Below are 22,818 nucleotides of genomic sequence, written 5' to 3' on the forward strand. Positions count from 1 at the left end.
CGTAAGATACTACGTGCAACACTCTCCACCCCCAAAAACTTCTGAGCCTCTGAAAGAGCCATTGTTCACAACACTCTCCCCACTTAAACTAAAATACCACACCGGAAAAGCAACAATCCTTCACTGTCTTTAAGTTCACAAAAGCCAATCCAATAGATAGACTTTTATCCCCCTCGAGCCCCAATTGTTATGGGTGAGGCGTTTTCAGAACCCCAAAATGTATCATGGAGTTCAACCAACCTCTCCCTTTAATGGATTTGTTGCTTTTCCTAACACGTGGCTTTTTCCCTTGGTGTGGGATTACAATTATAGACATGTGGGTTTTTAAACACAAAATACTGTTTATTCCATGAACTCAACTTAACATCTTTAAATAAATATTGGATCTCTTAACACCCCTTACTTCAAAGAGAACTCAGAAAATATTGCAACAGTAAATAATCCCTTCAAACTTCCAAGAGACTTAACACTTTTAAACAAAATCACATCAGGTTAAAGACTTTACAATTATGAGTTTAAATCATCCAAATGATCCAGAGATGGTCTTTTATGGCAGACATCACAGCTCACTGCAAAACACAGACACGCACGAGCTGTTTTTAAAACTTGCAGCTCTCTGGAAACACACAGACACACATACTGCTTTTTAAACTGAAACTAAACTGCAAAATGGCTGACCTGACCTCAGCTCCACCCACTCGCTGACATCACTTTTCTTAAAGGTACATTGCTTAAACATCCATGTCTTAAAGGTACTCTCACATGACACAGGCAGCAGTGATATTTGCATTTAGAGAACATATTCCTGCTGTTAGTGCAGCTCCTTCAGATCCTTTTTTGAAAGCCTGTCTCTGTGGCAGCTTTTCATGACCTCTCCATGTGGCTTTCCAAATCCTTCTGCCCCCACCTGTTCGAATAGGAATCTTTTTCTCTCTCTGAGCTCCGTCCAGCCCTTCAAATAATAGTTCTGTCCTGGGGTGTCTAGACTTGGAACTCATCATCGCTCTCTGGGCTTTTGATTGCCCACTCTCATTTACACAAAAGAACAGGGCCATGCTATGTATATGCAACTAATCTCCAATTTACAGACAAAAGACACCATCAAACTGTGCAATGGGCTAATGGCTGGTCAGATCAGAGTGTCCCGGAGGACAATGAATCTTGAGTGAATCACCCCGGCTGAAGAGGGGTATCCTGTTTAAATCCCATTAATGAGTTTAAATCTAAATGGGCCAATGTAACTCAAGCCAGGTGTGGGCGTATACCTCTGACTCAGTACTAGCAGTTTTACCCTCAGTCTGTTATCCCCTAAATTGCCCATAACATCTTTGATCCAGTTTCCTGACATCTCCCTATCGGAACAGTAACCCACTATTTAAGAAAGGAGTGCGAGAGAAGATGGGGAGCTACTGATCTGTTAGCCTGACATCAGTAGTAGAGAAATTCTAGAATCTATTAAAGGATGTGATAACAGGATACTTAAAAAAAATAAAAAATGGTAGAATTGGGCAAACTCAATATGGATTTATAAAATTGGAACTCATGTTTAACAAACCCGTTGTTTTTGTGAGACCCGTAAACAAAATTAGAGCACATGGAATTGGGGAGGATATACAGGCATGGATTGAGAATTGGTTAATGGACAAAAAACAGTCGGACTAAATGGGTCATTTCCAGATTGGCATGTTGTGACTAGTGGGTAATATCCGTGCTTGGGGCCCCAGCTATTCACAATCTATGTCAATGATTTGGATGTGGGGATTAATGGTAATATTTCCAAGTTTGCAGATGACACAAAACTAGATGGAAGTGTGGGTGATAAGGGGGATGTAAAGACACTTCAAGGAGATTTGGAGAGGCTAACCAAGCGGGAAAATAGTTTGGCAGATGGTATACAAGGTGGAGAAATGTGAGGTTATCCAATTTGGTAGGAAGAACAGAAAGACAATATTTCTTAAATGGTGAGAGATTGGGAAGCGTTGAATTTCAAAAGAATTTGGGTGACCTTGTACATCAGTCACTGAAAGCTAACATGCAGCTTTGGCAAGCAGTTAAGAAGGCAAATGGTATGTTTGTCCATATTGCAAAAGGATTTGGGTATAGAAGTAAAGATATCTTACTGCAATTATATGCAGCCTTGGTTAGATAGTTCCTGGAGTGTTGTGTGCAGTTTTGATCTCCTTGTCTAAGGAAAGATCGCCATAGAGGGTGTACAATGAAGGTTCATTAAATTAATTCCTGGGGTGGAGGGATTGTCCTATGAGAAACGATTGAATAGAATGGGCCTTTTATTCTCTGGAGTTCTGAAGAATGAGAGATTATCTCATTCAAATTAACAAAATTCTTACAGGGATAAACAGGGTAGATGCAGGAAGGATGTTCTGGAATCTGTATCTGGAATCAGGGGACACAGTCTCAGAATAAAGGGCTGGTCATTTAGGACTGAGCTGAAGAGGAATTTCTTCACTCAGTGCCCCAGAGGGCTTGTGGAGGCTCAGTCATTGAGTATATTCAAGGCTGAGATCGATGGGCTTCTACATGTTTAAAAACATCAAGGAATATGAGTACAGGAAAATGGTGCTGAAGTCGATAACCAACCCTGATCTTATTGAATGGAGGAGCGGATTCTTAAGAGCTGAATGGCCTACTCTTTCATTCTTTATGTTCCTATGCACTTTGATGAGGAAGTTTGAAAAGCTGCTTATATTTAATAATTTGTTTTCCTGATACCTACCGGTCAATCTGTTTATAAGTTCTTAATTTTTGTTTTAAGATTTAAATTATCCTGATGTAAAAGGAAGAATGTAGGGCTGGGGCACGGTGGGGTGTACCACTTGGTAAATTGTTCAGTTCTGTGCTGTAACAATTCAGTGATTACAGTGGGGATGTGCAAGTAGCTACTCTTAGCTCATTTCGATTTAAAAATACAACTCTAAAGTATCTTGCTTCCATCTCTCTAGCCAACTTTCTGTTCATCAAGGAGATGATTTGTGCTGAAGCTTCTTTGCCTAGAATTCCTGAGTCTCCTGTCCTGGACAAGCTTGTTTCCTCAATTAAACATTGGAAAAACTGAAACTATTGGTTTTATTGTCAGTTCTCCATTTCCCTTCCCTTTCTGCACCCCCACCCCCAATTCCATACCAACAAATCCATTCCCTCATCAATTATTCCACCCCCCCCCCCCCCCCCCCCCACCCTCCCTGATCATTGTCTCAGGCTGAACCAGACCAAACTATGTTTCCTAAGCTAAGCTTCCAACCTCATATCCTCATTATTGCGAAGACTGCTTTCTTCAATCTCCATAATATCACCTTTCTCTACCCCTGTGTCAGCCCATCTATGATTGAACCTGCATTATCCAAACTTGATTATTTCAGTACTCTCATGGCCGGCCTCCCAGCCTCCATCTTCCAAAAATGTGAGCACATCCAAAACTCTGCTCTCTGTATTTTAACTGTGCAAAGTCCTGTTCCCCAGTACTCGCTGCCCACATTTTATTCCAATTTGCCATACCACGTACATTTTTATTCTGTGGACAAGTTCACTCCTTGTCTCACCTCTCTCATCTCTGTAACCTTTTCCAGACTTACAACCCTCCTAGAACTTTGCGTCTCCAGCTCTAGTCTCTAGCCCATCTACAACTTCCTTTGCTTCACTGTTAGCTGCCTAATTTCCAAACTCTGAAATTCCCTCCCTTAACCTCTCCGCCTGCCCTTCTCAAAGAACCTTCGTCAAAGCCACCTAAAGAGAAAATGTTGGAATGATTTCCCAGCATTTTCTCTTTTGGTTTCAGATTCCAGATTCCGCAGTAATTTGCTTTTGTCAAAGCCACCTATTTATCCAACTGTTTATTAACCCTCCTCATAATGACTCCTTTGGCTTGTCACGTTTTGTCTGATTACACTCCTGTGAAATACCTCCAAGATGTTTTCCTTTCAAAACTTAAAAAAAAATAAACTTAGAGTACCCAAATAATTTTTCCAATTTAAGGGGCAATTTAGTGTGGCCAATCAATCTACCCTGCACATTTTTGAGCTGAAGGGGTGAGACCCATGCAGACATTGAGAGAATGCGCAAACTCCACACGGACAGTGATCCAGGACCAGGATCGAACCCAGGTCCTCAATGCTGTGAGGCAGCAGTGCTAACCACTGTGCTGCCCTGGGATGTTTTGCTACGTTCAAAGATCCAGGGCCAGGATCGAACCCAGGTCCTCAATGCCGTGAGGCAGCAGTGCTCACCACTGTGCCGCCCTGGGATGTTTTCCTATGTTCAAAATGCAGTATAAATGCAAGTTGTAAATTGTTTGAAGCCACATAAGCTATCGTTCTATCGTTTTTATTAATTTTCTCTCTGCATATGGCAATTGATGGCTGTAATCGATAACTTGGTAGTTTGGGGAACGATAAAATAATATTCCTATCTTGCCCCTTTCACGTAAAAGCTCTAATGGGTATGCCACCCAGTAAATGTTGTTTTAACAGGGATGCATTATTACTCCATAACCACAACAGAATTATTTCAAAGGCAGTGAACCAAATAATCAACTACTGTTAGATACACCGTTAACACATCATTGTCGTATTGTAAAAATGTTACCGAGTGTTACAATATTTTTAGTGTTAATATAACTGGTTTTCATATTGATTAGAATTGTGGAAGTGAGGAGTTTTTTCTCGGAGAGTTGAGAGTCTTTGAAACTCTCTTCCTCAAAGCCAAGGAATCAGAATTTTTAATATTTTTAAGGTCGATAGATTCTTGATAAGCAAGGGGTTGAAAGATTATCGGGGGTAAGCTGGAATGTGGAGTTGAGATTACAATCAGATCAATCACTATCTTATTGAATGCTGACTGAGTGACCTACTCTTGCTCCTAATTTGTATGTTCGTATTTGAGTTTTGTGTTGAATTCACAAACTGAAGAAATTTGTTTCACTCTTACTTCTGTTCTTTTTGTAAACAGGATACAGGAATAGGGAAAACTGTGAATGGATTCAGGAAGCATGATGTGGTTGGAGATGATGCTAAGAACCTAGTCTCAAAGTGGAAGAAACTGGTACCCCAGGAAGTAGAACGGTATTGTTTTAACAGCCCTCTCCGCTAAAATAGTGAAAGCTGTTACTATGCAATATACATGTGTATTTTCCCTGATTATGTTTAATGTATAACAAGCCAATTCTTGACGCTGGGTTAGGGAAAGAAAGAATTATTTATCTTGTGTTATTATAATAGAAAGCTAAAATTCACTCTTCTTCCCTAAATGTGGCAATTTGAAATGTGAAGGTCGTCATTTTCAGTTGTCCCTCAACTTGAGCTCCTCAGTTAGTAAACTTTTAAAAAAAATTCTCCTACCAGTTTTTGGACTGGAATTTATTTTTTTGTTTATGGATCTGGTTTCGATATTCATGAGAAAATAGCACCCAAATCAAGGTGATCAAGAATCTGAACTGCAGGTAATCCAATTTCAGTTAACAACACATTTGGTCTCCCGTGAATGTAATTGTCTTTTTTAAAAATAAATTTAGAGTACAGAATTAATTTTTTCCAATTAAGGGACAATTTAGCGTGGCCAATCCACCTAGCTTGCACATTTTTGGGTTGTGGAGGCGAAACACGCAAACACAGGGAGAATGTGCAAACTCCACACGGACAGTGACCCAGAGCCGGGATCGAACCTGGGACCTCGGTGCTGTGAGGCCGCAGTGCTAAAATGAAAATGAAATGAAAATGAAAATCGCTTATTGTCACAAGTAGGCTTCAAATGAAGTTACTGTGAAAAGCCCCTAGTCGCCACATTCCGGCGCCTGTTCGGGGAAGCTGGTACGGGAATTGAACCGTGCTGCTGGCCTGCCTTGGTCTGCTTTCAAAGCCAGCGATTTAGCCCTGTGCTAAACGGCCCCTATTGTCCTTGTCTTTTAAAGATGGACAATCATAATACAGTAACTCGTAGTGCCAAACATACAGAATAATGTAGGATAGTATTTTAATGATACCAAATGGGCGATTAGAGTCTGCAGTCAAAAAAAAGTAACTGATTGATGTAGTTCCCTATTGCCTCTCCACCCGTTGCCCCTGCCCTCCCCCCAAAAAAGAGTCTCTGATAATTAATTGACAAGAGCATGGCATCACCTTCTGCACTTTACATGATTAAGACTTTGAACTGTTGGCTCTTATGTTTCTGGTAAGTTTATTTACAGTATCATGCTATTCCATACAGATACAATAATTACAATTCCTGTTAACTTGCATGAGTTGGATTGGCAGGGTATCTTCTATTCAAACATATCGTTGCATAATCCCATCATCATTGAGTCACCTTGCCTTCCCTGCCCCTGAATTTATCTTTGAAAGGCAGGGTTCTTAAAAGGGTCATACATTTACTCGGGGATCAGAGTCCTCATCAGCTGACAATTGACATATCAGCTTTCAATCATCCTTTTACAATGTGTAAATATTACCATGTAGGTTCATATTTTGATTGTATTTCCTGGGATGGTGTGGCAAGTGGTTTATATTCCTCTCGAATCTCAAAGATTCAAGTTTTAATTCTTTCTCTAGCTTGCAGAAGTGTTTTGTTGTTGGACCCACTGATGATTTACCCTGCCTTTCAGCCATCGAAGTGTAGAATTTTACAGTAGAAGAAAACAGTTTGACCTTGTTTACCTGTGCTGACTTTCAAATAACTATTCATTTGTGCCTTCCTGTGAACCATGCCTTCATCATTAAAAAATAAATAAATTTAGAGGACCCAATTCATTTTTTTACAATTAAGGGGCAATTTAGCGTGGCCAATCCACCTAGTCTGCATACCTTTTTGGGTTGTGGGGGCGAAACCCACGCAAACATGGGGAGAATCTGCAAATTCCACACGGACAGTGATCCAGAGCCGCGATCGAACCTGGGATATCGGCACCGTGAGGCAGCAGGTCGAACTCACTGCACCACCGTGCTGCCCTCATGTTGTCTTCATATACGAACTTGTACCATGACTGATGGCAGGTTTGATTTCGCACAGCTCATTCTGATGCATACACATACATGCACAAATCAATTCTTTCCATTAAGTGTTGGTAGTTGGTGATCGTCAGTTCTGTGTGATTATTGTTTAATTTTCTTTGAGCATGAGATCTTTCGTTGACCCTTTAGCTGATGGAAACCAGAGACTGGTCCTGGGATTTTCTTAATTTTTGTAGTTCAGTACCACATTGGCCAGTGTTTCTACCTGCTGTGTATTTGGGAAGAACTTTGAATGTTCTTATTAAAAATAGCCTTTTTGTGTAAATGCTGTAACAAAGTCAATTAAAATTGCATTATCATTAATTATATGTTTATTTTGTTCAGATCCACCAATACGCTAGAAGAGCGAGAGTTTGCTTACAATAAAGGGGTTTCTAAAAAGAGACGCAGGGACCTTTCTCCAGAAGATTGTGTACAGACATTCCAGACTCCTCATAAAGAGTCCTCTGAACCAAACTATGAACAGATTCATGAGAAAAGGAGACACTCGCTGGAGAATGAGAAACCTTTCAGGTCTGGTAGCCATGGCTACCAGTCTTCAAAATCCAATTTTAAAGAGGAGGCGGAGAGACGGACTAAATCTCCTCCTGTGGAGGATTATGATGAGGACAATAACTATTCTGATGAAGATGTTGAGCAACCTATGCAACCACCGAAAAGCATCCATAAAGCTACTCGGGACTATCACAGCTCACGAGTAGAAGTGAGCACAGGCCGTGACAGGGAACACAAGTCTTCACACAAGGAAAAGCAACAATCGTTTACAAAAGACGATGAAAAGTTAAAATTTCCCTCACTTCAAAAGCCAGATAAAATGAATAAATCTTCCTCAAAGGAACAACATAATCATAAGGACCGAGGAGAGTTTGCATCAATAAGTTCCAGTCATAAGAAACCTCGCCTGCAACCTGAGGAAACTTTAGATGACAGAAAACATAAGCATAGAGATTTAGACAAGCGAAAATCTGATTGTGAAGAACCAAGGAGTACACTGGACAAACCCAAAGAGAAACCCACATCAAGTAAACAGAAAGAACAGCCAGACTTGAAAAAATCAAAATCTACAGAAAAAAATCAGTCTGTTTCTTCCCATAAGGACTCTACTAAACCAACAGTAGCTGATGACTTTGAAGAACCAACAATGTCATTTGAGTCCTATCTTAGCTATGATCAGCCACAGAAGAAAAAGAAAAAGGTTAACAAAACTGCGGAGAAGGTTAAGGAGGCTCATCCAAACAAATCCAAAGGGTCAGATAAACCTATGTCTAAATCTGGTTCTCGGAGCTCGGACTCCAATAGAAAACAGAATGTTGAGGAAAAGAAGAAATCCAAACGGCACATTGATGAGAAGCCTAGTGTTAAACCCAGAAAGGTAACATTAAAATGAAATAAGATTGCTTTAGATTATTAGTAATACTGAGGAATAAAAGTGTGTTATAGATTGTAGATGTTTAACAGTAGTCTCCTTTGAGGGATCTGGGTAGGCTAAAACTCAGTCCTTTTGATCTTGGCATGTGTGCATTTCTGTTGTTAACTGCACTATTAAGTGTGACAACATGGGATTCGTTACCACAGTTCTCCTGTGTAAGTTGATCACTACTGGGTAACCAAGGAGAGGAAGGAACAGAAGCCAGCTTGTGCCTACAGAAACCAATTGGGTCGTCTGTGGTTGTATTTTACTCCCACAGAATCTTATCCAGCAAGAGTTAAATGCCTCATGGGGAAAACGGAGAATAGGAAAAGAAAAAAATGCAAATTTGAGCCTCGAGTCCTATTGTCATAAACAGAATGAAGTAATTATCTTTATTTCACATTGTACTTCTATGACAGGATTCTTTGGTGAATGGTTTATTTTTTAAAGAAATCTATTATGTTGTGCCTGTAAGATAGAAATCTGCCCACAACAGGATTTCTGTTTCTACTAACGTATACTATCCTGTTAGTCAATATATTAAAAGAAGTACCGTGGTGACACTGATGGATGTTTTCAGGTAGCTCCATTTTTCTGACCTCTGTAGTTTTGAGGATTGGAGTTGGCAAAAAATGTCGCCCATTGCTGCTCCGAGCTAAGGGAGAGCGGAAGACAGACTTAATGTTTCTGACAAACTATGTTTTGGTCAACATGTGATTTGGGGCTCTTTTGAAAGAATAAGTATCCATGAATGCGTCTGATGGAAAGTTATTTTCCTTTGAAAATGAAAAGAAAACCAGAACCTGGATTGGATTCTCAACTCTTTTGTTATGCAGGAACGGTTTGATATCTGTGTGCCTTTCAACTTGAACTCAACCAGTGAGAATCAAAAAGTTACTGAGAAAATTAGTCAAATTAATTATCAGCCATTTAGTCCCACTGGCTATTATTGGCAAGTAGTTGTATGTTTGGAAGAGACATCTATGTGGCCATTGTCCATTAAATGTTTTTAGTGTTTACAAGTCTCTTGGTTGACAGGTCCAGGCTATTTCAAATTAATATTTGGCTTTGTTTGTTTTTATAGCTCTTCGTGCTCCTTTAACTCTGAAGTGCTTCCTCTTTTTGAGCATGTGTTGCTTCTAGTAGCTGTTTTTTCATAGAGGCTGTTTCTTTGTTCTGAAGTGCTTCCTAAAAAGAGCAGGTGTTGTTTCTAACCACAGTTCTTGTGTCTGCTGAGATTTCCTCTGTTCTGAAGTGCTTCCTAGAAAGACCTGGTGCTCTGTCTGACTGCTGGCAATGCCAACCTGGTACTCCTCACTGGCTGAGGAGATGTCGTGAAGGGGGAGTCCCTGATGGGGAGGGGAGAGTCCTTTGGTGAACACATAGTGTGGTGTTGCTCATTTGGGTGGGCCTTACAAAAATGGCTCCCTGATCTCTGAGGATCTGGCCTTGCCGGCTTCTTCGGACCCTGGCTCCAAAAAATGTTCGCGCTAATCCACCTGGCGAGAATCGTACCTCGTTTCCCACCAGATTCCACACTTAGAAAGTTTTGGGGAGAATTCTGCCTATAAATCTGCACATAATGAGGATTTAAAAGTGTCAACGATCAATTTTGACCCACCGAACCCTAGCTCTGCAGTCACTTATCTAAACTGGAAGCACTGACAAGTTTACATGATTACATGATTCTACGTGAAAATGGTGAGAGAGTTGATCAGATTGAATTCTACATTAAATAAGCTGTCCTCTCAGTTCCAACTTTGGTATTTACTGTGTTGCCATGCTTGGTGCAAGTTTATCAGGTTCAAGAAACTTGGAGAGAAAATTAACTGGTTTTGCTTGTGCAATAAAATTATAGGAAGTGGGTATGTATTCATCTGCAATATTTCAGTATCACAGAATACTATAGTGCAGAAGAGACCTTTCAACCCATCGAGTCTGCACCGATGCATGAAAAGCCCTGACCTGCCCCCCAAAGTCACCACTCTCTGGGTAAAAATGTTTCCCCTCAAATCCCCCTAAACCTCCCACCCCTCACTTTGAACATGTGTCCTCTCCTAACTGACCCTTCAACTAAGGGGAACAGCTGCTCCCTATCCACCCTCTCAATGCCCTCATAATCTTGTACACCTCGATCAGGTCACCCCTCGGTCTTCTCTGCTCCAGTGAAAACAATCCAAGCCGATCTAACCTCTCTTCATAACTTAAATGTTCCATCCCAGGCAACATTCTGATGAATCGTCTCTGCACCCTCTCCAGTGTAATCACATCCTTCCTATAATGTGGCAATCAGAATTGCACACAGTCCTCCAGCTGTGGCCTCACCAACGTTCTATTCAACTCCAACATGACCTCGCTGCTTTTGTAATCTATGCCCCGATTGATAAAAACCAGTGTCCCATATGCCTTTTTCGCCACCCTATTAACCTGCCCACTGCCTTCAGGGATCTGTGGACAAACACGTCAAGTCCCTTTGTTCTTCGGAACGTCCCAGTGTCAAACCTTTCATAGTATACTTCCTTATCAAATTACTCCTTCCAAAGTGTATCACCCCACACTTTTCAGGGTTAAATTCCATCTGCCACTTATCCGCCATTTGACCATCACGTCTACTATATCTTCCTGTAACCCAAAACACTCAACCTCACTGTTTTAAAAAAATAATATTAGAGTACCCAATTAATTTTTTCCAATTTAGGGGCAATTTAGCGTGGCCAATCAACCTACCCTGCATATCATAGAATCTACGGTGCAGAATGAGGCCATTTGGCCCATCGAGTCTGCACCGGCCCTTACAAAGAGCAACCCACTCAAGCCCACGTATTTACCCTATCCCCGCAACCCAGCAACCCCCACTTAACCTTTTTGGACACTAAGGGCAATTTAGCATGGCCAATCCACCTAACCCGCACATCTTTGGACTGTGGGAGGAAACCGGAGCATCCGGAGGAAACCCACGCACACACGGGGAGAACATGCAGACTCCACACAGAGAGTGACCCAGCCGGGAATCGAACCTGGGACCCTGGAGCTGTGAAGCAATTGTGCTAACCATTGTGCTACCGTGCTGCCGGGTTGAGGGCGAAACCCACGCAAATACAGGGAGAATGTGCAAACTCCACAATGGACAGTGACCCAGAGCCGGGATCGAACCTGGGACCTCGGCGCCGTGAGGCAGCAATGCTAACCACTGCGCCATCGTGCTGCCCCACTCAACCTCATTGTTAACCACCCGACCAATCTTTGTGTCATCCGCAAACATACTGATCCTAACCCCTACATAGTCATCTATGGCCTTTATATAAATGACAAACATTAGAGGGCCCAGCATGGACCCCTGTGATACTGGTTATTGGCTTCCAGACACTAAAGCAGCCGTCTATCATCACTCTGTCTCCTACCGCTAAGCCAGTTATAAATCCAACTTATCAAAACACCCTGTATCCCATGTGCATTTACCTTCCCGTACCAGCCTCCCCGAACAGGCGCCGGAATGTGGCGACTAGGGGCTTTTCACAGTAACTTCATTTGAAGCCTACTTGTGACAATAAGCGATTTTCATTCATTCATTTCATAAGTCTCCCATGTGGGACCTTGTCAATGGCTTTGCTGAAATTCATGTGCACTACCCTCATCTACACACTTGGTTACATGCTCAAAAAATTCAATCAAATTTGTTAGGCATGATCTCCCTCTGACAAAGGCATGCTGACTATCCCTGATCAAACCATGCCTTTCCAAGTGGAGATAGATTCTCTCCTTCAGATTCTTCTCCAGTAGTTTCTCAACCACTGATGTGAGACCCGCTGGTCTGTAGTACACTGGCCTGTCTCTACAACCTTTCTTAAATAGTGGGACCACATTAGCTGTTCTCCAGTCCTCTGGCACCTCTCCCGTGGTCAGAGAGGAATTAAAAATTTGGGTCAGAGCCCCGGCTATCTCCTCCTTCACCTCCCACAGCAGCCTGAGACACAATTCTTCCGGACCTGGAAATTTGTCCACTTTTAAGCCCGCCAATACCTTGTCACGCTCTATGACAATTTGCTTAAGAACCTCACAATCTCTCTCCACGAGTTCTATAACTACCTCCTCATTCTCTTGGGTGAAGTCAGATGTGAAGTATTCGTTCAACACCCTACAATGTCCTCTGGCTCCACCCACAGATTTCCCCCTTGGTCCTTAATGGGCCCCACTCTTTCCCTGGTTATCCTCTTACCATTGATATACTTATAGAATATATTGGGATTTTCCCTGCATTTACCAGCCAGAGCTTTATCATATCCCCTCTTGCTCTAATTGATTTCTTAAGCTCCATCCTGCACTTTCTGTAATCCACCGATGCCTCTGCAGACTTGCTTCCCTTATACTTGTTTTTAAAAAATATATATTTATTAAGAATTTTTCAACAAAATTTTCAACCATACAAACAAACCCCACCCCCCGTTACAAAAAGAAAGAAAGCTCGCATAGCAAGACATGAACATGGCAAGTCAATAAGATACAGAACATTGCACATTGGATTCCTCCCATACATGTCAGTTTTCCGGATCATTCATGTGTTTCCTTGCTCAAATGCCCCCCAGAACCCCCCCCCCCCCCCTCCCTCCTCACCCCCCCCCCCCCAACGAACGATGGCGCCCCCCCCCCCTCCCCCCAAACGAACGATGCCCCCCCCCCCCCCCCCCGGGTTGCTGTTGCTGCTGTCCGACATTCATCTAAAGCTCCGCGAGATAGTCTAGGAACGGTTGCCACCGCCTGTAGAACCCCTGTGCAGACCCTCTCAAGGCAAACTTTATCCGCTCCAATTTGATAAACCCTGCCATATCATTTATCCAGGCTTCCACGCTGGGGGGCTTCGCCTCTTTCCACATTAACAAGATCCTTCGCCGGGCTACTAGGGACGCAAAGGCCAGAATGCCGGCCTCTTTCGCCTCCTGCACTCCCGGCTCGTCCAGTACTCCAAATAGTGCTAGCCCCCAGCTTGGCTTGACCCGGACTTTCACCACCTTAGATACTGTTCCCGCAACTCCCCTCCAGTGCCGGGCATGACCAAAACATATGGACATGGTTCGCCGGGCTTCCTGAGCACCTCACACATCTGTCCTCCACCCCAAAGAACCTACTCAGCCTCGCCCCCGTCATATGCGCTCTATGAACCACCTTAAATTGTATCAGGCTAAGCCTGGCACACGAGGAAGAGGACTTAACCCCACTTAGGGCATCAGCCCATAGCCCCTCCTCAATCTCCCCCCCCCCAGCTCCTCTTCCCATTTACCCTTCAGCTCCTCTACCAAAGCCTCCCGCTCTTTCATCTCCTCGTATATCGCCGACACCTTGCCCTCTCTGACCCATACGCCCAAAATCACCCTATCTTGAACCCCTGTGCCGGGAGCAACGGGAATTCCCTCACCTGCCGCCTCACAAACGCCCTCACTTGCATGTACCTGAAGGCATTTCCCGGGGGTAGTCCAAATTTCTCCTCCAGAGCCCCTAAGCTCGCAAACGTCCCATCGATGAACAGGTCCCCCATTCTTCTAATCCCTGCCCGATGCCAGCTCTGAAACCCACCATCCATCCTTCCTGGGACAAACCGATGGTTATCTCTGATCGGGGACCACACCGAGGCTCCCATCGCACCCCTGTGCCGTTTCCACTGCCCCCAGATCTTTAGCGTTGCCGCCACCACCGGACTCGTGGTGTACCTTGTCGGCGAGAGCGGCAGCGGTGCCGTCACCAGCGCCCCCAGGCTCGTTCCTTTGCATGACGCCATCTCCAACCTCTTCCATGCCGCCCCCTCTCCCTCCATTACCCACTTACGGATCATCGCCACGTTGGCTGCCCAGTAGTAGCCACCCAAGTTCGGCAACGCCAACCCTCCTCTATCTCTGCTACGCTCCAGGAACCCCCTCCTTACCCTCGGGGTCTTGCTCGCCCACACACATCCCATAATGCTCCTGCTTACCCTCTTAAAGAAGGCCTTGGTAATTACAATTGGGAGGCATTGAAAAACAAAAAGAAACCTCGGGAGGACCACCATTTTAATCGACTGTACCCTGCCCGCCAGCGAGAGTGGCAACATGTCCCACCTTTTAAAATCCTCCTCCATCTGTTCCACCAGCTGCGTCAAATTAAGTTTGTGCAGTGCCCCCCAGCTCCTAGCTACCTGAATCCCCAAGTATCGAAAGCTCCTTTCTGCCCTCCTCAATGATAGGTCGTCTATCCCTCTTCCCTGATCCCCCGGATGCACCACAAAGAGCTCACTCTTTCCCACATTGAGCTTATAGCCCGAAAAGTCTCCAAACTCCCTTAGGATATGCATGACCTCAACCATCCCCTCCACTGGATCCGCCACATACAGCAACAGGTCGTCTGCTTACAGCGACACTCGATGCTCCTCTCCCCCCTCGGACCACCCCCCTCCATTTCCCCGACTCCCTTAACGCCATGGCCAAAGGTTCAATTGCTAATGCAAACAGCAGAGGGGACAGGGGGCACCCCTGCCTCGTCCCTCGATACAGCCGGAAATACTCCGACCTCCGCCAGTTCGTGACCACACTCTCCACCGGGGCTCTATACAGGAGCTTAACCCAACTAATAAACCCTCCCCCGAACCCAAACCTCCTCAACACTTCCCAGAGATACTCCCACTCTACTCGGTCAAAGGCCTTCTCCGCGTCCATGGCTGCCACTATCTCCGCCTCTCCCTCCACCGATGGCATCATTATCACATTTAGGAGCCTTCGCACATTACTATTTAGCTGCCTATCCTTTACGAATCCCGTCTGGTCCTCGTGAATCACCCCGGGACACAGTCCTCAATCCTCGTAGCCAACATTTTTGCCAGTAACTTAGCATCTACGTTGAGGAGCGAGATCGGTCTATACGACCCACATTGCAGTGGGTCCTTATCCTGCTTCAAGATCAAAGAGATCGGCGCCTCCGACATTGTCGGGGGCAGGGTCCCCCCTTCCCTTGCTTCATTGAAGGTCCTTACCAGCAACGGGGCTAACAGGTCTACATACTTCCTATAAAACTCCACCGGGAACCCATCCGGCCCTGGGGCCTTCCCTGCCTGCATGCTCCCCGGTCCTTTAATCAGCTCCTCCAACCCAATTGGCGCCCCCAAACCAGCCACCTCCTGCTCCTCCACCCTCGGGAACCTCAGTTGGTCCAAGAATCATTGTGGTCAACAGGTCGAATTCCGTCTGGAGACTTCGCCTCTCCCTAAGTAGTCCCTATTCAGGGGCCTCTGCATATCTCCTGTCCACCCTTAAAATCTCCCCCACTAACCTCTCCCTTTCTCTGCCCTCACTCTTCACCCTATGAGCCCTGATGGAGATTAACTCTCCCCTGACCACTGCCTTCAGCGCCTCCCATACTACTCCCACCTGCACCACCCCGTTGTCGTTGGCCTCCAGATACCTTTCGATGCACCCCCGCACCCTCCCACACACTTCCTCGTCTGCCAGCAGTCCCACATCCAACCGCCACAACGGGCGTTGGTCCCTCTCCTCCCCCAGCTCTAGCTTCACCCAATGCGGGGCATGGTCTGAAATGGCTATGGCCGAATACTCCGTTCCCTCCACTTCAGGATCAATGCCCTGCCCAGAACAAAAAAATCTATCCGGGAGTAGGCCTTATGTACGTGGTAGAAAAAAGAAAATTCTCTGGCCAAAGGCCTGGCAAATCTCCACGGATCTACTCCCCCCATCTGATCCATAAACCCCCTAAGCACCTTGGCCGCTGCCGGCCTCTTCCCCGTCCTAGATCTGGAACGATCTAATGCTGGGTCCAGCACCGTGTTAAAATCCCCACCCATTATCAAGCTCCCTACCTCCAAGTCTGGAATACGCCCCAACATCCGTTTCATGAATCCAGCATCGTCCCAGTTCGGGGCATATACATTCACCAGTACCACCTCCGTCCCCTGCAACCTACCGCTCACCATCACATATCGGCCTCCATTGTCCGCTGCTATGTTCTTGGCCTCAAACGACACCCGCTTCCCCACCAATATTGCCACCCCTCTATTCTTCGCATCCAGCCCCGAATGGAACACCTGTCCTACCCATCCTTTCCTTAACCTGACCTGATCTGACACCTTCAGATGTGTCTCCTGAAGCATGACCATGTCTGCCTCCAGTCCTTTTAGGTGCGCGAACACTCGGGCCCTCGTAACCGGCCCATTTAGGCCTCTCAAGTTCCACGTGATCAGCCGGATTGCGGGGCTACCCCCCCACCCTCCCTGCCGACTAGCCATCTCCTGTCTTAGGCCAGTCCCGTGCTCGCCCCTCCCGCACCCTCCAGTCCCCCAGGCGGGGAACCCCCGTCCCGACCACTTCCATTTTCAGTTCCCCCTCGGACAGTGCAGCAGCAACCCTTATGTCTCCCCCCTTCCCCCTCCCCACTAGATCCGCATCTAGCACTTTTGCTCCCCCCATATTATTTCCGTAAGTCAGCTGACTTCTGCTGACCCCGGCTTCCCCTGCCTTCCCGTTGATCTCCCCGTGTGGGAGTCTCTCCACCTCCTTACCTTCCTCCATTCCCCCCCCCCCTTTTTAGTGCGGGAAAAAGCCCGCGCTTCCCTGAGCCAGCCCCGTCCCCTATGGCGCAGCTCCTGTTGCGGCCATTATCCCAGTTCCCTCATCCCCAAGTCTCGCCTCCCTCCAGCACCGACGCCCACATTCCCCATCATCTCGTCTACAGAAAAGAAAAAAAGGGGGGAATTTTAACCAGAACTCTACCCACATCCCCATCCATCATCCCACCCATGAAGTAATCTTTACCCGTATTTACAACCCCGTATACAACCAACATCTCCCCCCACAACCACATCCCCTCAGTTCGAGTCCAATTTTTCCATCTGAATAAAGGTCCAAGCCTCTTCTGGCGTTTCAAAATAATGGTGTCGGCCCTGATAAGTAACCCACAGTCGCGCAGGCTGCAGCATGCCGAACCTGACTCTTTTTTTTTGTGCAGCACCGCCTTGGCCCGGTTGAAGCCAGCTCTCCTCCTTGCCACCTCCGCGCTCCAATCCTGGTAAACTCGGATCACCGCATTCTCCCATCTACTGCTCCGCACCATCTTGGCCCATCTCAGAACACTTTCTTTGTCCGCGAAGCGATGGAACCTTGCCACTATCGCCCTTGGCGGCTCATCGGCCTTGGGTCTCCTCGCCAGGACCTGGTGAGCCCCTTCCAGCTCCAGGGGGCTCGGAGAGGCCTCCGCACCCATCAGCGAATGGAGCATCGTACTCACATACGCCCCAGCATCAGCTCCCTCCACTCCTTCGGGGAGACCCAGAATCTGGAGATTCTTCCTCCTCGACCTGTTCTCCAGGACCTCGATTCTCTCGGCCCACCTCCTGTGCACCGCCTCGTGCGCCTCCATTTTTACTGCCAGGCCCAGGATCTCGTCCTCGTTCTCTTTCGTTTTATCTCTCACCTCGCGAAGCTCCACCGCCTGTGCCTTCTGGGTCTCCTTCAGCCCCTCGATCGCCAACAGCATTGGCGTCAGCACCTCCTTTTTAAGCTCCTCCACACAGCGCTTAAGGAACTCCTGCTGGTCCAGCCCCCATGCTGCTCGATCTTCGATCTCCGCCCTCCGCCATCTTGCATTTCCCCCCTCGTTTTTGCCACTGCTCCAGAGCCTCTTTTCCTGCCGCTCCACCGCTAATGTCGGCCATACAACGTAAGGGGCTCCTCTGGAGAGCCCAAAAGTCCGTTATCGCGGGAGCTGCCGAAATGTGCGGCTTAGCGCCGGAAGTCTCCCTTATACTTGTTAAAAGTCTTTCAGAGTAAATGACTTTCCTAATTTTTCATAACACTGAAAAGCATGTGTGACTACCATTAATACACCATACAAATCCCCTCCGGATTTAATTTGGAAATGTTATTTGCTGCAGCCTATTATATAAGGTGACTCTAACAGACCTTCCATTTACTGTGGGGGTGGGGGAAGAAGAAAATCCTGTTCAGTTGTACTACCTCCAGGGATCAGCTGCCCACTTACAGACTGGTTTTGGAAACAGGTTAACTTTCAGACTTTTGGTCACAGAATGAAACTCAACAGTTGAAATGTAGAGGCCCTGAGAAGTATTATTTTGATAATGGAACATAATTTTATTCTAATACTTAACGAATGAGAAATGGTGGTACTGTCAGAGTCTTCAGCAACACCCATATTCAGTCAAAGATGGTGGTGTTGTGGTGATGCCACTGAACTAGTAATCCTGAGGCCTAGGTTAATGATCACGGGACATGCATTCAAATCCCACCACAGACGCTGGTGGAATTTAAATTCAATTAATAAAATATGGAATGTAAAGTTAGTCTCAGTAATGGTGACCATAAACCTATCAAAGGCTGTTGCAAAAACCCATTTGGTTTACTAACTCCATTTAGGGAAGTAAATTTGCCATCCTTACCCAGTCTGGCCTATTTGTGATTTAAGATCCACAACAGTGTGGTTGATTCCCAATCGCCCTCTAGAATGGCCGAGCAAGCCACTCATTTTAAGGGCAGTTCGGGATGGGCAACAAATACTGACTTTACCAGTGATACCTACATCCCATGAAAGAGTTTTTTTTTAAAAAAAGAGGAGGGAGCCACAAAAAGAAAAATAAGTCGAAATATAAGCAATTAAGTATTCAGTTTTACACTAGCCTGAAGCACAACGTATTGGTACTCCAATATCAGATGCCACTGTGCTTCCCTTAAATTATTGCTTGTAGTTTGCCACTTAAAAACTGAAATTTTAATTTTGCTTTTCCTTTTCCTCTTCCAATAGATGAAGATTGAAGTGGTACCTGTATTGCCAGATATCCCGTTGCCACTTATCCAGCCAAACTACAGACCCCTCCCTTCTATGGATATAACGCCAATATCACCGCCAAAAAGGAAAGGTGAGTCTACTCCAATGTAGGCTGAAATTGTGAATATGGTCCTTGTGAGTGAATGGATTTGATGCAAGTTAGGAGAAATGGGTGAGTTGAGGAAGCTGCAAGTTGGAAGGCAGACAGGGGTCTGTTCGAATGGCTAGGTCTAGAGGTAGCAAAGATATGGGTCAGGATTTCAGCAGCAAATGAGCTGAGGCAGAAGTGGAGCAGGTGTTTAATAGGGGTTGGAAATAGATGGTCTTGCTGATGAAGAGAATGAGGTTCGAAGCTCAGAGTCCGATTAAGAGGTCATGGTTGTGAACAACTTGGGCAAGATTCCTCCCCACCCCTCATCTCTTCAAAATGCTGACCCAGCTCCCTCTCGCACTCCCTTTTTACCTCATCCAGTGGAACTTACTCCATCGACACAAGCCGACTATAAATATATTTTTTTCTCAAAATCTTTTTATTGGCTTTTCTCTCATTTATAAACAGTTGTGTATATACATTACATTTTTCTTGTAATTTACTTTATTTTACAGAGAGGTTTGTTTTGTCCTTCATTTAACTGACTCTGTGTAGACTTTGTTGCCGGCTTTGAACAGGTTTTAGAACAGGCCGACAAACTGCCCCCAAGTATCCAGGAAGCCTTCCTCTGACCCTCGGGTGGCGTATTTAATCTTCTCCAGTGGAGAAATCCGAGAGGTCAGCGAGCCAGTCTGCAGCTTTGGTGGTGCTGCCGATCGCCAGCCGAGCAGGATTCTCCGGTGTGCGATTAGGGAAGCGAAAGCGAGGGCGTTGGCCCCCTTCCCTATGTAACTCTGGCTGCTCCAATATCCTGAAGATTGCCACTATTGGGCATGGCTTCACCCTCAGCCCCACAACCTTGGACATTGTCTAGGAGAAGGCTGTCCAGAACCCAGCAAGCTTGGGGCAAGCCCAAAACATGTGGGTGTGGTTTCCGGGCCCTTCTGACTATAAATATCTGATATCTTCCCCTCCCCTAGCTCAACCTCCGAAAGAACCCGATCCATCAAAGAGGGTGAGGGTGACGACGTGGAGTTATGAGGCGGGTGTTGGGGAAGGTCCCGTTCCTGGACTTGCATAGACTGATCATGGGGGAGGGGTGTGGAGGTGTGTGCGCGGGTGAGAGGAGGTGTGTGCGCGGGTGAGGGACGCCATCCAGAATTCTGGAGAGATAAATGACACCGGGGAGGTTTCGGCAGCAACGGTATGGGAGGCACTGAAGGCAGTAATGAGGGGGGAGTTTATTTCGATGCGGGCTCATAGGGAGAAGGTGGAGTTGTAGAGATGGATAGGCTGGTTCGGGAGATTCTCCAGGTGGACAGAAGGTACTCGGAGGCCCCGGAGGCGGGATTGTTGATCGTGCGGCAGAAGCTGCAGATAGAGTTTGGTCTGTTATCCACAGCGAAGGCGGTGGGGCAGTTGAGGAAGGCGAGAGGGGCAGTGTATGAGTATGGTGAGAAGGCCAGTAGGATGCTATCACATCAGCTCAGGAAAAGGGAGGTGGCCAGGGAGATAAGAAGAGTGAAGGACAGAGGGGGAAGCACGGTCTTGGACCCAGCGGGGGTGAACGGGGTGTTCAAGGAATTTGACTTGTTCAAGTCGGCTGTATGAGTTGGAACCCCAAGCTGGGGTGGAGGGGATGCGGCAATTCTTGGAGGGTTTGGACTTTCCGAAGGTGGAGGAAGGATTGGTGGAGAGGCTGGGAGCCCCGATCAGGATTGTTGAAGTAGTAGAGGGATTGGAGGCCATGCAGTCGGGCAAGGCCCCGGGACCGGACGGCTACCCAGTGGAATTTTACAAGAGGTTTTCGGGAGTGCTCGGTCTGTTGCTGGTAAGTGCATTTAAAAGAGGTTAGGAAGCGGGTGTTCTTTCCCCCAACAATGTCACAGGCTTCGATCGCATTGATTCTGAAGCGGGAGAAGGACCCAGAACAAAGTGGGTCATACAGACCAATCTCCCAACAAAATGTAGATGCCAAATTGCTGGCCAAGATTTTGGCATTGAAGATTGTGTTCCGGGGGTGATAGGGGAGGACCAGACGGGATTTGTCAAAGGAAGGCAGTTAACGCCCAACGTTAGAGTGTCATCTTAATGCCCTCTGAAGGGAGGGAGGTGGAGGTGGTGATCGCTGTGGACGCGGAGGAGGCCTTCGACCGGGTTGAGTGGAATTATTTATGGGAGGTCCTGGGCGGTTTGGGTTCGGACAGGGCTTTGTTGACTGGGTCCAGTTGCTGTACCAGGCACTAGTGGTGAGTGTGCGGACTTAGCGAGGGAGCTCGGAGTATCTTAGACTGTACCGGGGGACAAGGCAGGGATGTCCACTCTCCCCACTGTTGTTTGCCTTGGCTATAGAGCCATTGGCGATGGCGCTGAGAGTGTCAAAGGACTGGAAGAGGCTAGTCTGGGGTGGGGTGGGGGGGGGGGGGTGTGGTGCATAGGGTCTAGTTGTATGCAGACGACCTACTTGTGTATATTTCTGTCCCATTGGAGGGGATGGGAGAGATTATGCGCATTTTAGGAGAATTTGGCCGGTTTTCGGGGTATAAATTGAACATGGGTATGAGTGAGGTATTTGTGATCCAGGTGAGAGGGCAGGAGAGGAGGCTGGGGGAGTTGCAGTTTAAGGTGGTGGGAGGGAGTTTTCGTTGCTTGGGCTTTCAGGTGGCACGGAGATGGGAGCAGCTACATAAATTAAATCTGGCCCGGTTAGTTGAGCAAATGAAGGAAGACTTTCGGAGGTGGGACAAGTTCCCGTTGTCACTGGCGGGGAGGGTACAGACCGTAAAGATGACGGTTCTCCTGAGATTTTTGTTTGTTTTCCAGTGTCTCCCTATTTATCCCAAAGGCTTTTTTTAAGTGGGTTAATGCGGTGATCTCTGGTTTGTATGGGCAGGTAAAACCCCACGTGTAAGGGAAGTGCTGTTGGAGCGGAGTCGAGGGGGGGGATGGGGGTTGGCTCTACCGAACTTTAGGAACTATTACTGGGCGGCACATATAGCCATGATCAGGAAGTGCATAGTGGGGGAGGGTCGGTGTGGGAGCGGGTGGGGGCGGCATCATGTAGGGGCACAAGTTTATGGGCACTGGTAACGGCATCTCTGCCATTCTCGCTGGCTTGGTACTCCACAAGCTCAGTTGTTGTGGCGGCTCCGAGGGTATGGGGGCAGTGGCGGAAGCATGTGGGAGTGGAGGGACCGTCGGTGTGGGCTCCAATTTGTGGTAATCACCGGTTTGTCCCGGTGAGGATGGATGGGTGGTTTCGGTGTTGGCAGAGAGCAGGGATTGAGAGGCTGGGGGAATCTGTTTATCGATGGGAGCTTTCCTGGTTTGGAGGATTTGGAGGAGAGTGAATTGCCGGGAGGGAATGGGTTTTGGTATCTGCAGGTGAGGGACTTTGTACAAAGACAGGTTTTGACCTTTCCGCTTCTACTGCCCCAGGGGATACAGAATGGGATAGTTTCAAAAATGGGAGTGGGGGAAGTGAAAGT

The 22,818-nt window shown here is 46.6% G+C and overlaps 1 protein-coding gene across 2 annotated transcripts in view; it reads left to right on the forward strand.

Moving 5' to 3' along the window:
- Window positions 1-22,818, forward strand: part of eloa (elongin A) — a 110,764-nt gene that overhangs the window by 47,893 nt on the left and 40,053 nt on the right. For both annotated transcript variants that reach the window (XM_072501173.1, XM_072501174.1), the window contains exons 3-5: window positions 4,963-5,075; window positions 7,341-8,388; window positions 19,216-19,330. In XM_072501173.1, the coding sequence (XP_072357274.1) occupies window positions 4,963-5,075; window positions 7,341-8,388; window positions 19,216-19,330 (1,276 nt within the window). The remainder of the gene's footprint in view (window positions 1-4,962; window positions 5,076-7,340; window positions 8,389-19,215; window positions 19,331-22,818) is intronic.

The sequence above is a fragment of the Scyliorhinus torazame genome, chromosome 1 (genome assembly GCF_047496885.1).
Source record: "Scyliorhinus torazame isolate Kashiwa2021f chromosome 1, sScyTor2.1, whole genome shotgun sequence".
In the NCBI taxonomy this organism is placed as follows: Eukaryota; Metazoa; Chordata; class Chondrichthyes; order Carcharhiniformes; family Scyliorhinidae; genus Scyliorhinus; species Scyliorhinus torazame.